Source organism: Onychomys torridus, chromosome 9 (assembly GCF_903995425.1).
Source record: "Onychomys torridus chromosome 9, mOncTor1.1, whole genome shotgun sequence".
In the NCBI taxonomy this organism is placed as follows: domain Eukaryota; kingdom Metazoa; phylum Chordata; class Mammalia; order Rodentia; family Cricetidae; genus Onychomys; species Onychomys torridus.
In genome coordinates, this window is record NC_050451.1 from 43,146,191 (window position 1) to 43,167,247 (window position 21,057).

A 21,057-nucleotide genomic window follows, 5' to 3' on the forward strand; every position below is an offset into this window, starting at 1 on the left:
ATGATTAAACTGAGGGAGTAGAAGATAGAAGTGATCAGGGTGGAAAAGGGGAAAGAGGTGATAATGACCCAATGATGAAGAATAAGGAAAGAAGGCTGCAGAGGTGGCTCAGTGGTTAAGAGTACAGGCTGCTCTTCCAGAGGACCCCGGTTCAATTCCCAGCACCCACATGACAGCTCACAGCTGTCTGTCATTCCAGTTCCAGGGGATACGACATGACACACTCACTCACATGTACATTCATGCAGACAAAACACCAATGCACATAAAATAAAAACAAATAAATTATTGCCAGGCATGAGGGCGCACTTGGGAATTAAAGGTATACTACACCCAGCTTCCTTTTGTATTTAGGTACTATGAAGATTACACACACAAATCAATTATACTATTTTCATCTAAATATTTTGGAGCACTTTTTATAATTTTAGTAACCATAGGAGTGGGGAAGAAAAGAAGGTATAGTGTTGCACACATATATTCATAGCCACACAGCCCTTAGAGGTCTGAAGCAGGAGAATAGATGGATAGGTTGAAGTCATTCTGGGTGATGTAGTGAATTCCAGGACAGCCTGGGCTACATAACCCTCTCTCTCAAAACACAAAAATAAGGCCAAGAGTTCTGATACTTGGTGTTTAATCCCAGCACTCACGGAGGCATAGGCAGGAGGATCTCTGTAAATTCAAGGCCGACCAGATTTACATAGCCAGTTCCAGACCAGCCAGGGCTACATGGTGTCTCAAAACCACACCAAACAATATAGGAAACAGGCAGGTGGCTTCTTTGGTTAAGTTGCATTTTTTCTCATAATTCATTTCCCCAAAGAATCAACCCATCCCTGGTCAAGCCCTCAGCTGTTCTCTGATCTTGACAATTTCCTCCGGGAAGGCTGGAAACATTCCTAAAGAGGTAACCTAGTAGGTTGCAGCCTGCTGTGAGCAACCTCTTAAAACCAAGATGAGGGTCCCACCCCAACCCCACCTCCAGAAGGAAGGAGGATTTGGGTTCTTCCTGGTGTATCTGAACTGTACGCACACCCCTAATATTTAGAAGTTTTGACTTTGGGGGGTGATGAAGATGACAGTAATTTGTTGTTGTCTTTGTTTTTTAATGATATTTATTTTTATGTGCATTGGTGTTTTGTCTGCATGTCTGTGTGAGGGTGTCGGATCCACTGGAACTGGAGTTACAGACAGTTGTGAACCACCATGTGGGTGCTGGGAATTGAACCCAGGCACTCTGGAAAAGCAACCAGTGCTCTTAACCACTGAGCCATCTCTCTACCCTTGTTGTTTAGGTTTTTTTTGAGAGCGGGTCTCTCAATGCTTTCCTGGAATGATATGTAGACCAGACCGGCCTCAAACCCACCGAGATCCTCCTGTATCAGCCTCCCAAGTGCTGAGTAAAGTCACCCCTGGTGAAAGAGGAAATTTATTTATAGAAATATTTATGTATATGAGTGCTCTATCTGCATGTACACCTGCAGGCCAGAAGAGGGTGGCAGATCCCACTATAGATGGTTGTGAGCCAGCCCGTGGTTACTGGGAATTGAACTCAGAACCTCTGAAAGAGCAGCCGGTGCTCTTAATGCTGAGCCATCTCTCTAGCCCCCAAAGAGGCTAGTTGTGAAGCTCCTAGAAAGACCCACCCAAAGGCTTGCTTGTCGACGGTGGGGACAGTTGAGAGGAATGAGCAACAGGAAGCCAGACCGCTTTACTTAATTGTATGTGTTTGTGTGTGTGCCTGAGTATACGTATGTGCATCACATGTATGCAGGAGCCCACAGAGGTCAGAGAGACAACAGACCTCCTGGAACTGGTGTTATAGATGGTTGTGAGCCATGTGGGGTTGGGAGTCCAACCCATACCCTCTGCAAGAGCAGTAAACATTCTAACCTTGGGCCATCTAGCACTCATCTATCTCCTTGCTGAGTCAGTTTATTCCACTGAACATTTTTGGGGGGATGAAGGGTGGGGAGGGGGCAGGGTCTGACTATATAGTCCTGGTTGGCCTGGAATGCTCTACGTAGACTAGGCTAGGCCCAAACTCAGACATCCACTTGCCTCTGCCTCCCTAGCACTACCACAGTGAGTCCTACTGAACATTTTTGTTTTGCTTTTTTGAGGCAGGAACTCTCTCTACATAGCCCTGGCTGTCCTGGAACTTTCTCTGTATGGCCTTGAACTCACAGAGACCCACCTGCCTCTGCCTCCTGAGTGCTGGGATTAAAGACTTGCACCATATCTAGCCCCCAAATGAACATTTTTAATTTAAGAGTTTTATTGGAGGCTGGAGAGATGGCTCAGTGGTTAAGAAAACTGGCTGCTCATCCAGAGGACCTGGGTTCGATTTCCAGCACCCACATGGCAGCTCACAAGCATCTGAAACTCCAAGAAGTTATGAGGCCCTTCCTGTCCTCCATGGCATATACATGGTGTACAGACATATGCAGGCAAAACACCTATACACATAAAAATAGATAAATACTTTTTTAAATTTAGTTTTATTAGACCCAGCATGGAGGTGCATGCCTTTAATCTCAGCACACAGGAGGGAGAAGCAGGCAGATCTCTGTGAGTTTGAGGCCAAGGTTGTTCACACAGCGTTCCAGGACAGCTGGGACTACACAGTGAGACTGTCTCAGAAGCAAAGAAAAGTTTTATTCTCAGGACTCCGATCCGGCTTCGATTGTAAAGCCACACGAGGTATTTGAAGACGGCTTCCAGGGACTTCCCTTGTCTTCTTGCCTGCACCGAACAGACTCGGTCCTGGTGATCAGGAGTGGACTCTGGGATAGCCTGTGTCTCACCTGCCAGGGAACACCACAGCTGAGTCTACGGCATCAGCTGGGACCTAGCCAGAGACAGCGTTACTCCCAAAGTGAGGCGCTGTGCCTGGGAATAAATCTGAAGACGGCATTACCCTCCTTAGTCACCCCACATCACTCACAAAGTCATAGGGTTCATGCTGCAACTGACACTCTGAGCATTTTCAGTTATTTATTTACTTATTTTGGTTTTTCCACACAGGAAAAACTTGGCTGTCCTGGGACGCTCGTAGACCAGGCTGGCCTTGAACTCAGATCCAAGTGGTTCTGCCTCCCAAGTGCTAGGATTAAAGATGGGTGCCATTGGGTTGGGGATTTAGCTCAGTGGTAGAGTGCTTGCCTAGCAAGCACAAGGCCCTGGGTTCGATTCTCAGCTCCAAAAAAAAAAAAAAAAAAAGTAAACAATTTTAGCCGGGTGGTGGTGGCATACGCCTGTAATCCCAGCACTTGGGAGGCAGAGGCAGGTGGATCTCTGTGAGTTCAAGGCCAGCCTGGTCTACAGAGCTAGTCCAGGACAGGCTCCAAAGCTATAGAGAAACCTTGTCTCAAAAAAACAAAAAAAAAAAAAAAAAAAAAAAAAAAAGATGGGTGCCATCGACGACGAGGACACTTTGAGATATTTTTTTGTTTTGCTTTGTTTTTAAGGGCACCAGATCTCATTACAGATGGTTGTGAGTCACCGTGTGGTTGCTGGAAATTGAACTCAGGGCCTCTAGGAGAAGCAGCCAGTTCTTAACCTCTGAGCCATCTCTCCAGCCTGACACTTTGAGTTTTAATGAAGGTTTTTAGATTTACTAATGTTACAACTAGCTTTGCTTTTTCTGATTATATTTTCATCCCAAGCCCCTGCCGTCAGTGGAGATTACCAAAACAGATAACCACTCCCCATTGAGAAATCCCCAGCCTATCCCCCATCTCTACAGTTGGGTGACGATACCAAATAGGAAAGTACTGTCAGCTTTTAGTGTCCCAGCCTCCACTCTATGAAGAGGAATGGGGCTACATTAGCCCCAAATTCCACAGTTTTGTTCGACCACTTAGAAGTCAGGCACTCTGGCTCAGGACTGTCATCTCAGCATCTGAGAGGCTGGTGCTGACAGAGCTCCACAAATCTGAGGCCAGCCTGGATCACAGAGAGAGAGAGAGACCTTGTGTCAATAAAGAAAGGGTAGGGCCAGAAAGATGGCCCATCGGATAATAACACTTGTTACCCTTCCAGGGGATTCAGATTCAGTTCCCAGCACCCACATGGTGGCTCCTAACCATCTAACTCCAGTCCCAGGAGATCTAATGCCCTCTTGTGATTTCCATGGACACTGTATGCACGTGATGCACAGGCATACATGTAGGCAAAACACCCACACATATCCACATGCATCAAATAAAGTCTAGAATAATAATAAGATAAAACATTTCAACAAAACAAAACCAGAGGCCAGCAAGGTAGCTGAGTGGGTGAAAGTATTCACCACACAGCCCCAAAACCTGATTTTGATTCCTGGAACCTGTGTAAACATAGAAAGAATTGATCCCACAGAGATACCCTCTGACATATTCACTGTGACGTGACATATGTGACCCCTCATCATATACAACATACTGCATCCCCCCCCTCTCTAATGGGAATGTAAACAGGAATGGAGCCCAGCTCACAGGTGCTTGCCTAACATGTACGAAGTCCTGGGTTCCATCCCCAGCACCGAGACAAAGCATGACGGCACATACTGTGATCCCAACACTTGGAGGAAGAGTCAGGACTTCCAGATCAAGGTCAGCTTCAACCACACAGGAGGTCTGGAGCCAGCCTGGACTGCATGAAACAGTACCTCTAAGAAAAAGAGCCTGGAGAGAGTTGAAAACACTGGCTGATGTTGCAGAGGACCAGGATTCAGTTCCCAGCACCCACACGGAAGCTCACAAAGTGTCCTTAGCTCCAGTCCTAGGGAATCCAGAGCCCTCTTTTGGTGCCAGTGGGCAGCAGGCTTACACGCGGGGCACATGAACATATGAAGGCAAAATACTTATACACATAAAAATAAGAAACAAATCTTTAAAAAACCCAGAAACTAAAGTCCAGATGTACGCAATCACAAAGGAATAAGTGAACAATTTCATAAAAAGTGAGACGTCTCACAAAAAAGAAAAGGAGTTACCTATCTTCCAAGATAAGTAGTTTGGAAGAGATCAGGTGATAAAAAAAAAAAAAAACTAAACCAGGCTTGAAGCGCAAAGGGAAAGTACTCTAGACAGTAGGTGTTAAGACTGTGAAGGCTGCTGGCTCATCTATCTCCTGAGTGAGCTAAAAATAAACACACTTCCCCAAGGGTGGCTGGCATCCGCACCTTTCCAAAGAGTTAAGCACACTGGTCTGGTCCTTCTGGTCCACAGGCATCCCAGCAGACCAGAGAGAGAGCTCTTGGACTCCATCTAGAGTTCAAGATTAGCCCTCTAAGGCCCCAAAACCATTCTTCCCTTGCAAGCCAATAGTTATGCTCAGTAATTTGTTTTCCTTTATTTTTCTTTCTTTCTTTTTTTTTTTTTTTTTTTTTAATTTTCTGGAGCTGAGGACCAAACCCAGGGCCTTGTGCTTGCTAGGCAAGCGCTCTACCACTGAGCTAAATCCCCAACCCGTGTTTTCCTTTATTTTTCTGAAATAGTCTTACTTACTATAGTGCCAGGGCTGGCCTCAAACTTACTTACAGCCCAGGCTGGCCTCAAACTCACTTATAGCCCAGGCTGGCCTCAAACTCCATCTCTCCTGATTTGGCTTCCCAAGCTCGGAGAGTACAGGCAGTCTCCAAGTGTGTCTTTTTTCCTGGGTACCTTCCTTTCCCTTCACTAGTACTTAAAATCTAAACTAAAGGGCGAGCTGCTCTTTCAGAGGACCCAAGTTCAGTTCCCAGCATCCATGTCACATGACTCACGACTGCCTCAAACTGGGGCTCCAAGGGGTCTGACATCCGATTCTGGTCTCTGAGGATACCTCAACACATGTGGGGTGCGCACATGCGCGCGTGCAACACACACACATAAAGAAAATAAAAATAGACATTTTTCTTTTTTTAATGCATTAAGAAGTAAGTGCTGGAGATAGGCCTCAGTGGTTACCATACCCTGCTGCTCTTCCACGGGACCCAAGTTCAGTTCCTACACTCACACTGGGATACTCAAACTGCGTATCACTCTGCCTCCAGGGAATATAATACCACCTGGCCTCTGAAGACTCCTGCACACATGTGGTATACACACACATGCATACAAATACAATTAGAACACATTAAAAATCTATATTAAGATCCAGTTTCAAGGCCAGCCAGGTCTAGTTCTAGGACAGCTAAGGCTACACAAAGAAGCCCTGTGCTGAAAAATAAATAAATAAACAAACAGAATCCAGCAGTGGTGGTGCACGCCTTTAATCTCAGCACTCAGGAGGCAAAGACAGGCAGATCTCAGTGAGTTCGAGGCCAGCCTGGTCTACACAACAAGTTACAGGTCAACTGAGGCTAATATAATGAGCCCCTACTTCTCATTAATTAACATTTATTAAATTCCAACTGCTTCTAAATAAATAAGTTCGGAGTATGCTGGGTATAGTGATATATATGTTTAAAATTCCAGCCAGCACTTGTGAGGTAAAGCAGGAGGAGTTCAAGGTCAGCCTCAGCTATGCAGAGACTTTGAGGCTACTCTGAGTTTCGTGAGACCCTGTTTCAAACAAACAAAACAAAGCCCCCCAAACCCCACAAAGCTCTTGAGCTCACAGTTGATCCAAGAGACTGAGCTCCTCCAGAAGAAAATCTCTCAACCTCTGCACTGTTGATCTGTTGAGCTAGATGTATACTGTGGGACACTCAGTAGACTCCCTGGCTTCTTTCTACCTGTTGGATACAAGCATTCTCCCTCTACCTACCCACCAGTGTGAAAAGTCGCTAGTCATTACACACCTCCCTGGAGGGCAGTTACTCTGGGCTGAGAACCGCGGCTCCACAAGTTCCTCAGGTTCCATTGGCTGCCACACTGGGGACTCTCAGCTCAGCAGAGTGACCCTGGGGCTCTCATCCTCTCCAATAAAACATTAGGCAGTCTTCCTAGCCAGTCCCTTTCTGCCTGCCAAGAGCTCTCAGGATGAGGAGATTCTCCAGAGCCCTGGGACTGGGCAGACTACACTAGGCTCAGCACCTCTGTCGGGCTTGGCACTTCTTCAGGACAAGAGCTTTCCCACACAAGACGTCCCTTGTTACTCACCCAGCACATTGGCTAAAACATGACCCTTCAGTGGTCAGTCTGCTCAATCCTTAAATATCTTCCCATCAGGTTTATGAGAACACTGAGAGACAGAATTCTCCTCTCTTTAAGGGAAGGTGCCATTCTATCCAGACAAGCCTAAAAGATGAGGCGAGGGAAAAGGCTCTGCCCATAGTTACGGAATAATGTCTCTCCTTATCCTTCCCATTCCCGTAGGATTCAGGACACTACCCATTCTATTGGGAGGCTTGACATCAACCCACTCTTTTAAACTGCAGAAGAAATGATTGACACCGAGCTCACTTACGGAGAGCACCAGATCTCGCTTGCGCCTGGAGTTTTTCTGCCCAGTTGCTCGGATTCTGCACGGGGAGCCAATGAATCCCATGGAACGGCTCAACTCCCCAGTGCCACCAGGGCCCGGCTCTTCCAAGGCATTGTCCAGTGCTGCGGAACCAAGCATGTCCTCGGGGTGGGCTGCTGGTAGCTTGGTGCCACTTTCTGGTCCTGTTTCTGAGGACGCCCTCTGGATAGCCAGCTGTGTGGCTGGTGAGAGCTGTTTGGCATAGGCAGGGACCAGCACCCGTTGGATTGTACCCTCAGGGGCCACATAATCATCCGCCATCTAAGAACATAAGAACAGTCCTTTACCAGCCAGGCAGAGGAGGGCCTGCTTAACCACCAGTCTTGGCCAAGGAGAGTGAACAAAGTCGAAGAGGCCAGGTCAGCAGCCTTTCATGGCAATGACTTATGTCTCTGGGCATCTATGAGAACATCAGGCAAAATCGGCAACTTATCCTCTCCCCCACCCCCCATGTGTATGGGTATTTTGCCTGCAGGTAAGTCTATGCACCACATGCACCCAGCGCCTGTGGAGGCCAGAAGAGGGTGTTGGATTTCCTGGAACTGGAGTTACAGATAGCTGTGAGTCGCCAGGAGGGTGCTAAGGAATCGAACCTGGGTCCTCTGGAACAGCAACCAGTGCTCTTAGCTACTGAGCCATCTTTCCAGCCCCAGGCAGATTCTTCTTATGTAAACAGGATCTGTAATGTTGGGTTGTTTATCCCAAAATGTCTTACATGAACAAGGCATGCTTTGATTGTCTATGTGAACAGTTACTTATGGCATATTCTTGAGTATAAGAAATGTATCTCAGGGTGGTGGTGGCACACGCCTTTAATCCCAGCACGAGGGAGGCAGAGACAGGCAGATCTCTGAATGCAGAGCTAGCCTGGTCTGCAGGGCAGTTCCAGGAGAGCCAGGGCTAGCTACACAGAGAAACCCTGTCTCAGAAAACAACACAAGAAATGTATCTAGCTAAGAGCTCTGTCTGAAAGGCACCAGGAGAGAAAGTGATAACAAGAAGGGAAATGGAGCAGGACAGAAACAAGAAAACTGAACGGTACCAACAGCAAAAAGTGGAAATGAGAGAAAAGAGGGGAGCTAAGCAGAGAAATGCGAAGTCAAGACCCCTAGAGAGGATGTCACAAACGCAACAGACTCCTCACCTACCCTCTAGTCCCTTGGAGGGGCCAGTCTGGGCCAAGCCACGTCCCACAGTCTCAGCCTGAACATCCAGCTGACTGGCAGTCAAGGACAAGCAGGGCGAGTGCGAGGGAGCGGAGCAGACAGCAGAGGCAAGAGAGTGGGGATTTTTACAGCCAAGAAGAAAACAAAACAGTGAAAATGGGGGGAACCACACACATACAGAAAGTGGCGGAGGAGGCAGCTGAGATTTACAGGCCTGGGAGCTGCTTCCCCGTGCTGTGAAATCTAAAAGCTAATTCCATCCTGTCAGCTTGGAAGCCTTCCCTGCCTAAAGAACCCCCGGTGGAGAGCACCACCTGGCCTGGGGGGTGGGGGGCTCCTGTTTCCTGTCTCTCGGGCAGAGAGAGTAGAAACAGGTGACCACAACTACAAAGCTACGCCTTTAGGAGAGCAATCTACGATAGGCTAGCGGCTAGGGGAGAGGTTGAGATGCTCATTCCTCACATCCAGCGGATGGGCTGGGAGTTCCCGCCCTCTCGTTCACCCTGTGTTCGGATCTCTACTCTTCACCGGGTTCTGTTACCGCGTTGGGGGCGAAAGGGAGGAGAGTGGGCGGAGAGAGGGTCTGGGGAGTTGAGTGTGGCGCATCTGTTACTCCCTGTCTCTGCCATCTCTGTCATCTTCCCGTCTCCTTCTCTTCCCTGAGTTCTTCTTTCTGCAGTTCTTCTATTTAGCCACGCTCCTCTCCTTCATAAGGCCCTGGACCACTGAAAAACTGAAATAGTACTGTGTATTTCTGTGTCTTTTTCTGCCCAGAATATGCTCTCTGCCCCCACCTTCTCAGAAGACATATTTTTATTATTTTTAACTATGTGTATGTGTGTATGTCTGTGTGTGAATATGAACATGTAAGTGCAGGTCCCAGGAGGCCAGAGGCATCGGATCCCTTTGGATCTGGCTGTGGTGAGCCACCTGACAATGGTGCTGGGAACTGAACTCAGGTTTACTCCTTTTTGGGAGTGGGGTGGGGGGACTTTCTGAGACAAGGTTTCTCTGTGTAGCTCTGGAGCCTGTCCTCAAACTCACTTTGTAGACCAGGCTGGCCTTGAACTCACGGAGATTCGCCTGCCACCACCTCCCAAGTGTTGGGATGAAAGGCGTGCACCACCACAGCCCGGCTTCAGTATGCACTCTTAATCACTGAGCCATCCCTCCAGTCTCTCCTCGGCTAATTTTTGATTTGTTTTTCTTTTTGGGGGACAGGATCTCTATATTTAGTTCAGGCAGGCCTGGAACTCACCATGAAGCCCAGGCTGGCCACAAATCATGATGAGCCTCCCATCACTGTCACACCTTCGATGTTCCTGTTCATTTTTTTTTTCCCTTTTGAGTCAGGTTCTCATGGTCCTGGCTGACCGGGAACTCACCACATATACCCTGATGGCCCTCGGCTCACAGAGATCCACCTGCCTCTGCCTCCTGGGTGCTGGTATTAGAAGCAAGCAATTAAGTGGTGGAAGCTAACGTCTTTAATCCCAGCACTTGGGGAGGCAGAGGCAGGTGAATCTCTGAGTTCAAGGCCAGCCTGGTCTACAGAGTGAGTCCCTGGACAGCCAGGACTACACAGAGAAACCCTGTCTTGAAAAAACAAAACAAAAAAAGCAAGGGATTAAGGGGGGCTAGATAACTGGGTTAGAGGTTCAGAGAACACACTGTTCTTCCAGAGGACCTGAGTTTGCATCTCAACACCACACCGAGTGGCTAGTAATAGTCTGTAACACTAGCTCCAGGAGATGACTCCCTCTTCTGGCCTCCCCCTGCACCTGCACTCAAGTGTGATGGTAGTGTGTTCCCCAAAATATTGTGCATCCTAATAAATTTATCTGGGGTCAGAGAATGGAACAGCCACTAGAGAGACATAGAGGCCAGAAAATGGTGGCACTCACACCTTTAATCCTAGCATTCCAGAGGCAGAAATCCCTCTGGATTGCTAAATTCAAGGCCACATTAGAAACAGCCAGGCTTGGTGACACCTGCCTTTAATCCCAGGGAGTGATGGCTGAAAGCAGAAAGATATAAAAGGAGTGAAGACCAGAAACTAGAAGCATTTGGCTGGTTAAGCTTTTAGGCTTTGAGCAGCACAGTTCAGCTGAGAGCCATTGGGACGAGGACACAGAAGCTTCCAGTCTGAGGGAACAGGATCAGCTGAGGAACTGGTGAGGTGAGGTAGCTGTGGCTTGTTCTGTCTCTCTGATCAGCCAGCATTCCTCCCAATACCTGGCCTCGGGGTTTGATTTTATTAATAAGACCTTCTAACAATTCCTGCTACATCTGGAACTCAAGTGCACATGTGCCCCCCTCCATTCATACAAAATTAAACATTTTAAAACTAAATATTGAAAAGCAATTAAAGGTATGTGCCACCATGCCCAGTATTCTGCCTACCTTTCATTTGATACATGAAAGTTAAATTCTCTTGAAACAGGTGTGGTGGTTCACACCTGTAATGCCGAACTCGGGAGGATGCGGTGGAAGAATTGCTGCAAAGTGGAAATAGTAGAGACTACAGAGTGAGTTCTAGGCCAGCCTGGGCTAGAGATGAGGTCCTGGCAATCATCGCCACCTTTCTTTTTAGACAGGGTTTCTCTGTGTAGCCCTGGCTGTCCTGGGACTCACTTTATAGTCCAGGCTGGCCTCGAACTCACAGAGTGCTGGGATTAAAGGCATGTGCTACCATACCACTACTGTCAGGCTCAGATCTACCTTTTTCTTTTCTTTTTTAAATTGTATTTATTTATATATGTATTTTTAGGTATGAGTGCATATTTTTTTTAGGTACAAGTGGTCTGTCTGCATGTATGCCTGCAGGCCAGAAGAGGTCGTCAGATCCTATTACAGATGATTGTGAGTCATCACGTGGTTGCCGAGAATTGAACTCAGGACCTCTGGAAGAGAAGCCAGTGCTCTTAACAGCTGAGCCATCTCTCCGGCCCCGGATCTGTCTTTCTTTTATGCGCCTTCCTCACTTTTTCCTCCTTCTTCAAACCCCTCCTTTCTACTTTTTTTCCCTCCACCCGCCTTCTAGTGTCCTTAGCCTTCCACTCCCCTGCCTCCACCTTTTCCCCTCTTCCCCGCCACACTTCCATCTCTGCACCGAAGCCCTTCTTGGCAAGCTGAAGGCCGTGATAAAATATGAATGAGCCGTCTGTGCATGGCAGGCATTCTTGCCAGGAAAGGCAGAGACAGTGGAGCAGCCGAGACAGCTGTGGAAAAGATGCCATGTTGGAGCTGTTGAGAAGGTGGGAGGCGCCATGTGTCACCACGCGTACCAAAAACGACCTCCTGCCAAAAAAAAAAAAAGGGGTCCAGGGTGGAAACAGGAGCGCTGGCTATCCCTGAAAGTGGAGGAGACTTGGTGGGCGCGCTTCTGTTTTATCACAGGCACACGCAAAAGAAAAACGGTTTCAAGAGTGGAAGAGAGGAAGGCATATGCTTCAGCATCCCCAGCAGCCTGGGCAGATCAGCCACACTGGGAGTTACTTACGGGGTTGAGCAGAGGGGCTCCCTCCACCGCCGCCAGAGCACATCCTGGGAGCCGCAAATCTCTCTGGGGCGCTGCGAAGAAGCCCAAGGGCCCCTGCCCCACGGTGGAGGCGGCCCCCAGCTGCCGCAGCTCCTCGATCACCACCTGCACGCCACTGCCCACGCTGTCACACTCCTCCTCCACGGCGGAGAGTGTCTTGCCGGCTTCTCCCGGACTCCCCTTGAGCAGGCCGGGCTCTTCGGGTGGTGGGCTGCGGGCCCGGCTCTCCCCATCTTCTTCGGCGGTGCACACTTTCCCCTGCCGGAGCGCGCCCACTTCTTCCTGGAGCTGTTTTAACAGCTCGTTGTTGGCCCGAGCAAGACCCAGGGCTGCCTCGGCCAGACCCACTGCCTTGTCCACCCGCTGGTAGATGACGTGCAGGAGCTGTTCAGAGTTCTGAACTGCCAGGCCGTGCCCTGTCACTGTGATTGGGGTGCCGCCGGCAGGAGGATTCCCACCCTGAGAGCCCGAGCTGCCCTGGCTAGTCTCACTCTTACAGGCACAGCAGCAGCATCTGGCTTCACTGCCACTGGGAGGGGAGAAGAGAATGGTGGCACTGAAGGACATGGCTGACAGATGCAGAGGACCGGGCGCACACTGCCCGACGGCTTCACGACTGTTCCAGGAGAACCGACCGCGTGCACATTCACGAGTGTTCCGGACAACCAGGCGCACACTGCCCGACGGCTTCACGACTGTTCCAGAGAACGGGCCTTGGCCAGGTGAGCACTCGCCTCGAGATTCACTTTCCTTTCTCATGGAAGGTGGTCAGAAGGGCTGGGGCTCCAGGCTGTGGGATCTGCGGAGGCTGGCAGGTGAAAACACTCACAGTCCATGGCTGCTTGTCCTCAGCCTTCTATCGACGGGTCCTAACCACACAGCACACTGGTGCCACACGGCCTTCACTGAAAGAGAAAAGCAAAACAAAGGTTCTTCTCCTGGTGAGGACAGTTTCAGAGGATTCAAGGCATTCTCCTTGCACCCAAGCAAGGACACTCCCAAACCCCCACTGCAACCCAGGGAACGGAAAAGGGACACATGGAAAGGTGACAAGGCTAAGGAAGAAGATGAAGATCTAGTTCCTCCGATTCCTGTCACCAACAACAGTATTGCACCTTGCTGCTCTGACACCATCCTTTAAGGAGTTCAGGACACTTCGTATGGGTTGTCACAGCTACACAGTGCTAGGAAAGAAGTACTAGCCAGCTGCAGAGAAGTTACATGCCTTTATGATGGTCACAGAAGAAAACAGAACCTGGTTATTGCTATTTTCGGTGTAATATATGTTTAAGCTGATACCACATTTTTGTTACCATAATTATTTGTTATTATAGTCTATAATTTATATACAGGTGCATTCAGAATAAGACTCATGAAGAACAGAAGAGCCTAGACTACATAGTGGGTTCCAGAGCATCCAGGACTACGGAAGGGGACACTGTTCAAACAAACAAAAATGTCAAAAGCCTCTAATTTGCTCTCTCTCCCTTTATATCAAAAAAATCTCTTTCCTAGACCACATATTCACTCTAAAAACTTAACTCAAAGGGATGGAGAGATTTCATATCAGTAAGTGCATGGGCTGCTTTTCCAGAGGTCCTGAGTTCAATTCCCAGCACCCACATGGTGCTCACAACTGTCTATAACTATGGTCCCATGGGGTCCAATGGCCTCTTCTGGTGTGCAGATCTACATGCAGACAAAAATCCATATACATAAAATACATAAGCAATAAATCTAAGGGGGAAAAACTTTTTATTTTTATTTTTTCAAGACAGGAATTCTCTGTATAGTTTGGGTGCCTGTCCTGGATCTCACTCTGTAGACCAGGCTGACCTTGAACTCACAGAGATCTGCCTGGCTCTGCCTCCCGAGTGCTGGGATCAAAGACGTGCGCTGCCGCCGCCACCACCACCTGGCAGAAAAAAAAAAAAGAGCTTAACTCAAATCCATTTACAGCTTTTCTGTCATTAGTCACTGGAGAGCAAACTCGAAACTAAAGGTTAAAGGAAACCACTAGGAAAATCTACATCATCTTGTGGATGGATCATTTACATAATGTATTCTTTTCCTTCCTAGATAAGGGCCTATTATGCACCAGAAGACCTGGGTGTGTGCTCATAAGTGTGGTATGCATGCAGGTGTTCCTGCAGGGACCAGAGAACATATCCCTTATTTTATTTTATTTTTTTGAGGCAGGGTCTCTCCCTGAAACCAGCACTCTCTTTTTTTTCTTTTTCTTTTTCTTTTCCCAGCAAGGCTGTCAGCCAGCAGGTAACGGCATCTTCCTGCTTCCGCTCTCCACAGTGCTAGTGGAACAGGTGCACCGGGCCAGCAGGGCTGGACATGAGGGCACTGTGATCTGAACTCAAGTCCTCACGGCCACACAGCAAGTGCCTTTAACCACAGCTATCTCTTCAGTCCCTCGATTTTTTCCTTAAGCTACCATGATACAACGACTTTAATCTTAAACACAGATCGTGAAAGAAAGTTAGAGGGTTTTTTTGTTTGTTTGTTTGTTTTCGGGCAAGTTTTTGGACTTACCGTGTAGCCCTGGCTGGCTGGCTGGGTACTTGCTAAGTAACCCTGTACACTATATAGCAATAATAGCAATTTCCCTGCCTCGGGCTCCTCAGTGCTAGGGCTATAGGCATAAACCAGCACATCTGACTTGGTGAGGGGTTGATTGGTTGGGGTTTTTTTTTTTTTTTTTTTTTTTTGGTTTTTTGAGACAGAGTTTCTCTGTGTAGCTTTGCGCCTTTCCTGGAACTCACTCTGTAGCCCAGGCTGGCCTCAAACTCACAGAGATCCACCTGCCTCTGCCTCCCGGTGCTGGGATCAAAGGCCTGCACCACCACCGCCCAGCCGGTTGGGCTTTTTAAAGACAGATTCTCACAATGCGCTTCCAGGCTAATCTAGGACTTGTCCGGTGTTCAAGGCTGACCTTACCGAGTCCTTTCTGCCTCAGCCTCCCCAACGGTGAGACTGCAAGTGTGTACCCCCAAGCCCAGCTTAATCTCATTTTTCTGAATCCCAGTTTTCTCAGCTGCTGTGGGTGTCCTTCTGCATGCTGTGAATATGTGTTGCTCTGATTGGCTGATAAATAAAGCCTTTTGGCCTATGGCAACTCAGGTTACAGCTAGGCGGGAAACTGAAGAGATGGGAAGAAGAAAGGAGATGTCAGCCTGCCGCCCAAGGAACAACGTGCCAGCAGACTGGTAACGCCACAGAACATGGGGCAAAACAGAGATTGACAGAAATGGGTTAATTTAAGATATAAGAGCTAGCTGGCAAGAAGCTTGCCATAGATCATGCAATTGGTAATTAATACAAACCTCTGAGTAATTAATTATCTTATAAGCAGCTGTGGGACTGAGGGGCCAGGCAGGAATGGAGAAACCTGACTACACTCATCTCCGCCTCTTTATTTGCATAAAGATTATCTATAACGGACTGGAGAGATGGCTCAGAGGTTAAGAGCACTTGCTGCGCTTCCAGAGGACCTGGGTTCACATCCCCGCACCCATGTCAGGTGGTTCACAACTGCAACTTCAGCTCCAGGGCTTCTAATGCCCTCTTCTGGCTTCCAAGAGTACCATCCTCAACAACACACAGGTACACATAAAAAATACCTTTAAAGGTTTTAAAAAGATTGTCCACATCAAAAAATACCCATAGAGATCCATAGCCAGTGCTCCACAAATAGCAGCTTGATGATATTATAATTACTACTACTAAGGTTTATACCCTACCAGACATTAACCCTGACTCTAATTTGCTTGTTTGGGGTTGTTCTTGAGACAGAGTCTCACTATATATACACATACATACATACATACATACATACATACATACATAATCCTTAGCTGGCCTGGAATTAGCTATATAGACCAGGCTGCCCTTGAACTTGTGGAGATCCATCTGCCTCTACCTCCTGAATACTGGGATCAAAGGCATCTTGTCACCATGCCCAACAGGAATTTTTCTTATTTTAATTTTAGTGATTCTTTGTGGATTTCACATCATACATTGGGATCCCACTTATCTCCCCATCTCCTTGCACCCACCCTCTGCCCTTGTAACCCCACCCCTGAATCAAAACCAAATTTAAGTGAAAAAAAAAAGGCAAGGGAGGGGGGTGGTGGCGGTGGTGCACACCTATAATCCCAGCACTCGGGAGGCAGAGGCAGGTGGATCTCTGTGAGTTCGAGGCCAGCCTGGGCTACAAAGCTAGTCCAGGACAGGCTCCAAAGCTACAGAGAAACCCTGTCTCAAAAAACCAAACCAAACAAAAACAAAAAAACCAAACAGAATTTTTTAAAAATCTTGTGGAAGCTGTAGTGTGGACCATTCATGTTTACTTCCAAAATGAATTTCTAATTTGAATAAAACATAAACGCTTGTATTTGTCCCAACCTTAACATCAAATTTCTTCTTTCTTCTCTTTTTCTCTTTCTCCTTTTCTCCCCCCTCCCTCCCTCCCTCCCTTCCTTTCTTTTGAGACAAGGTCTGTCCTTGGCCTTGTGTAGTTGGAGACTCACAGCAGCCTTGAACTTGCAGCAATCCTGCTTCAGCCCTTGGAAGTCTGGGATTACAAGCATGAACCACTACGGCCAGCTTTTTTGTTTTTTAGTATTTATTTATATTTATTCAAAATTTTTGTTGTTGTTTTTCTACTTTTTTGAGACAGGGATTTTCTGTGTATCCTTGGTTGTCCTCAAACTTGCTCTGTAGATCAGGCTGGCCTTGAACTCAGAGATCCAAGTGCCTCTGCCTCCCAAGTGCTGGGATTAAAAGGGTGAGTACCCACCACCCAGCTAAAGACTTATTTTTAGTTGGTGGGGGGGGAAGGAGGGGGATGGGCACCCTTGGAGCCCTGAAGCTGGAGTTACTGGCAGCTCAGCAGCATGATGGACGTGGTTGCTGGGAAAGGGGCCGTTGGAAGAGGAATAAACACCTACCAGCTGAGCCATCTCTTCTGCCTTTTTGCTCTTGAGACTGGGGCTCAAGTAACCCAAGTGTCCTTGAATTCACTGTGTAGCTGAGGGTGGCCTTGAACCCTTTATCTTCCTGCCTCCATCTCTCAAATGCTGGTATTACAGGCATACCTAGCTGTTTTTCGTTTTACTATCTACCCCAACTGGCCTTGAACTCACTATGTAGGCCCAACTGGCCTTGAACTCACTATGTAGGCCCAACTGGCCCCAGCTTGCAGCAATCTCTTTGTCTCAACTTCCTGAGTACTGTGATTATAGGTGTGTGCCACCGTGCCTGAGATGCAGACAGGAGGGTCAGAATTCAAGGTCATCCTTGATTACCAAAAGAAAAACCAAACCAAACTCAATGGTTAAGAGCACTCATGGATCTGCAGAGGATCACGGTTGAGTTTCCAGCATGGCCATCTGTAACTCTAGTTCCAATGGATCTAATGCCATCTTCTCACCTCCCCTGACTCCTGCACAAACACACACACACACACACACACACACACACACACACAAACACACGCGGTGCATATAAACTTTTTTTTTTTTTTTTTTTTTTTTTTGGTTTTTTGAGACAGGGTTTCTCTGTGTAGCTTTGTGCCTTTCCTGGAACTCACTTGGTAGACCAGGCTGGCCTCAAACTCACAGAGATCCACTTGGCTCTGCCTCCCGAGTGCTGGGATTAAAGGTATGCGTCACCAAGCTCAGTCAAAATAATAAATCTTACAACCAACCAACCAACAAACCCCCCCACAAACTAATGAGTCAATACCACAAACGACAAAGTGTCGAAATGAGGCTTACTAAAATATAGTTAGGAGTCACTGTGGTACTGTCTGACTTTATTGGCTTTGTTCTTTTATGAGACAAGCTATCCTGCAGCCCAGGCTGGCTTTGAACTTGCTACGTAACCAAGGACTGACTGGAATGCCTGATCCTCCTTCCTCCACTTCTCCACGATTGAGATTACAAGCATTTGCCAGCCCATCTGGTAGTCTAATTTTAATACATGTGAAATTAATTTAGAAACTGGACTTTTCAGCTAGGCAAAGCGCCTCACGCCTGTCATCCCAGCACTCTTGAGTTAGAGGCAAAGGAACCACTATTAGTTTGAGAACAGCCTGAGTAGAGCGAGCTTGAGGCTGAGGTGCATGGCAGAACTCCAACTCAAAAAAGTACGGTGAGCTGGGAGGTGGTGGCGGCACATGCCTGTCATCCCAGCCCTCGGGAGGCAGGGGCAGGTGGATCTCTGTGAGTTCGAGGCCAGACCTGGTCTACAGAGTGAGATCCAGGACAGGCTCTGATCAGAAAGAAGTTCAAAGTCATACTCCACCACACAGGAAGGGTGAAATCCAGACAGAATGAAAAATAACACACAGAACACACTTTTAATCTGACCACTCAGGAGGCAGAGGCAAGTGGATCTGTGTGAGTTTGAGGCCAGCCTGGTCTACAGAGAGAGTTCCAGGACAGGCAGGACTACACAGTGAAACCCTGTCTCAAAAAAAAAACAATAACAACACCCCCCACACACACACACACACACCAACACCACTATCAAAGCCAAAACCCACGGGGGAAAAAAAAGAAAGAAAACTTCACCTTTAAACAGAACAGTTCAGGGAGAGGCCATCCATAAGCTGAACTACCCCTTCCCTCCCAGGTCACATGTGTTTTTGTTCAGACTAAATATATCATATTCTTGGTAGTTTTTCTTTGCTTGTTTTCTCCTCATTCTGAGTTTGAATTTTCTGCACGGTTGAGTTTACCTTCCAACTATGAAAAATAAAAGTTTCTCACTATTTAATAGATGGGTATGATAAGGCATTCTTCAGATATATGTCCTTACAATGGGCCTTTGACTCATTCAGGGTCAGGATAGAAATTGGCTTTCTTAAATGTGATAGGCAATTGCTATCATAGTCTTCATTTTTGGAAATAAAAAGGAACTAGTCACTGAAGGCTCCTTCTCGGCTAGTCAGCCCTGCTGCCTCCATTGTAGGTACAAAATGGTCTTCTTAAAACCCATTCCTATCAGAAATGAGTTATCACACAACAGCACGTGAGCAGTTACCATAAAATACACTTTCCCTCTATTTTTAGAGTGACCAGTCTAGGCCGGGTAGTGAAGGCACAAACCTTTAATCCCTGCACTCTGGAGGGAGGGAGCCAGCCTGGTCTACAGAGGTGATTTCAGGAGAGCCAGAGGGTACACAAAGAAACCTTGTCTTGAAAAACAAGCAAACAAAAAAAAGAGTGACCTGTTTAATAATTTACAAAACCTCTAAGACATCATCATCAGGCACAAAGCAGAAAGGCCAGGCAGAGGCTGGGCTCTTAAACAATCTGAAAACTGTACTCTCCCTCTTTCCTCTTGGAGGGGGGGGGGGGGGTGGGATGCCTTCACCCTCCACCCTTTTGAGACAGAATCCAGCATGTAATTCTTTTTTAATTTAAACATTTTTAGATTTATTTACGTGTATGAGTATTTGCCTATATATATGCATGTAAGTGCACCGCAGGCATGCTTGGTGCCCAAGAAGGTCAGAAGCGGGACTGGAGTTACAGATGGTTATGAGCAAGCCCCGTGTGGGTGCTGGGAACTGAAGCAGGGTCCTATACAGCCGCTGAGAGCCATCTCTCCAGCTGCCACGGGCCTGGACCTGTGCAGACCAGGCCGGCCTCAAACTCATTGCAATCCTCCTGCCTTAGCCTCTGGAGAGCTAGAATTACAGGTGTACGCCTCTATGCTCCATTGGTCACCATGGTTTTCAAACAAGATGGCAGCCTTAAAAGAAACATTAACACGCTGATGTGCAGCTTGGTACGATGAAGACTTCCGTTTTCCTAGAATAGCCCTGATGGAGGGGACTTTACTGTAGGTGTGGAGAAACGGGGAAACGTGAAACTGACTCCCAGGGCGTTTCTCTCGTGCACACAGCGCCTTCAGCTCGTGCGGACGACTAGTCAAAGGTGACCCGGATGGGCGCCAGGGCCCGCCTGCCTCGAGTCCCCGGGAGGCGGTGCTCCAGCTGCAGGCAGCTCCGCTCCAGGCCGGGGGTGTCACGAGCGGACCTCGAGGGCGGCAGAGCCCACCCGGGGGTTCCGGGGACCCACCCCACCCGGCGTCAGGAACCCCACGACCGCTGCACCCGTGTGCCGCCGCAGGCGCGCGGCCCGGCGGCGCCCGTGTACCGGCCAGCGCGCGCACACGCAGCGGGGGCCCCGCCCCGCCCCGCCCCGCCTGCCCTCCGGCTGGCGCTGATAGGCCGGCCGGGCCGCAGGGCCGCAGGGCCGGGGGACGCTATTGGCGTCAGCTCCCAGTCACTCAACCAGCCGGGAAGGGAGGGGCCTCCTTAGGGAGGGACGCGACCAAGAGGCTTTTTCAAGGACGCCGGGCGCCATTTTGGCTTTCTGTTTACTCGCTTTTGGGGTGTGGGGCTCTACAGTTGTGTGTACACGACTGTAAGTACAAGAGGCCGCAGCGTGTCTCCGCACATTTGGCTGGGCCGACCTGGGCGGGTTCCTGCCTGCGTTTAGTTACAGATCCTCCGGATAACTGTGGCAAAGTAGCCGTTCCCCCTTAGTTCAGTTTTACTGTGCGGGTCTCGGCAAACTCGATAGAGTTGCTTTGCTTCGGTACGACTGTCAGCCCAAGCAAGCCAGTCCACGGGAGGGATTCCTAGGCGATGAGCCGAGGCTGAGATGTGAAAGCCTACACTGGCTGGCACCTGCTCCTAAGGGTGCCTTCTCCTCTCCGGGGAGCTCCGCGTTAGGTGACAGCCTGCAGAGGTGCCCGAGACTTTAAAAGGGGTAACATAGGAATCACCATCGTTGGTGTGCTCATTAAGGTCGCTAGACTCTAACCACAGCTCAAAGAAATGCATGTCTAAACTCAGGGGAGGTCCGCAAGGGAGCCAGTATTTAT

At 48.4% G+C, this 21,057-nt stretch overlaps 1 protein-coding gene across 1 annotated transcript in view; it reads right to left on the reverse strand.

Moving 5' to 3' along the window:
- C9H14orf93 (chromosome 9 C14orf93 homolog) overlaps nt 1-14,013 on the reverse strand; it is a 19,250-nt gene extending 5,237 nt beyond the window's left edge. The window contains exons 1-3 of the mRNA XM_036198545.1: nt 13,981-14,013; nt 12,106-13,049; nt 7,381-7,698 (exon numbers count right to left, since the gene is read on the reverse strand). Coding sequence (XP_036054438.1) covers nt 7,381-7,698; nt 12,106-12,903 — 1,116 coding nt within the window. The 5' untranslated portion in view covers nt 12,904-13,049; nt 13,981-14,013. The remainder of the gene's footprint in view (nt 1-7,380; nt 7,699-12,105; nt 13,050-13,980) is intronic.
- Between the last annotated feature and the right edge of the window lie 7,044 nt (nt 14,014-21,057).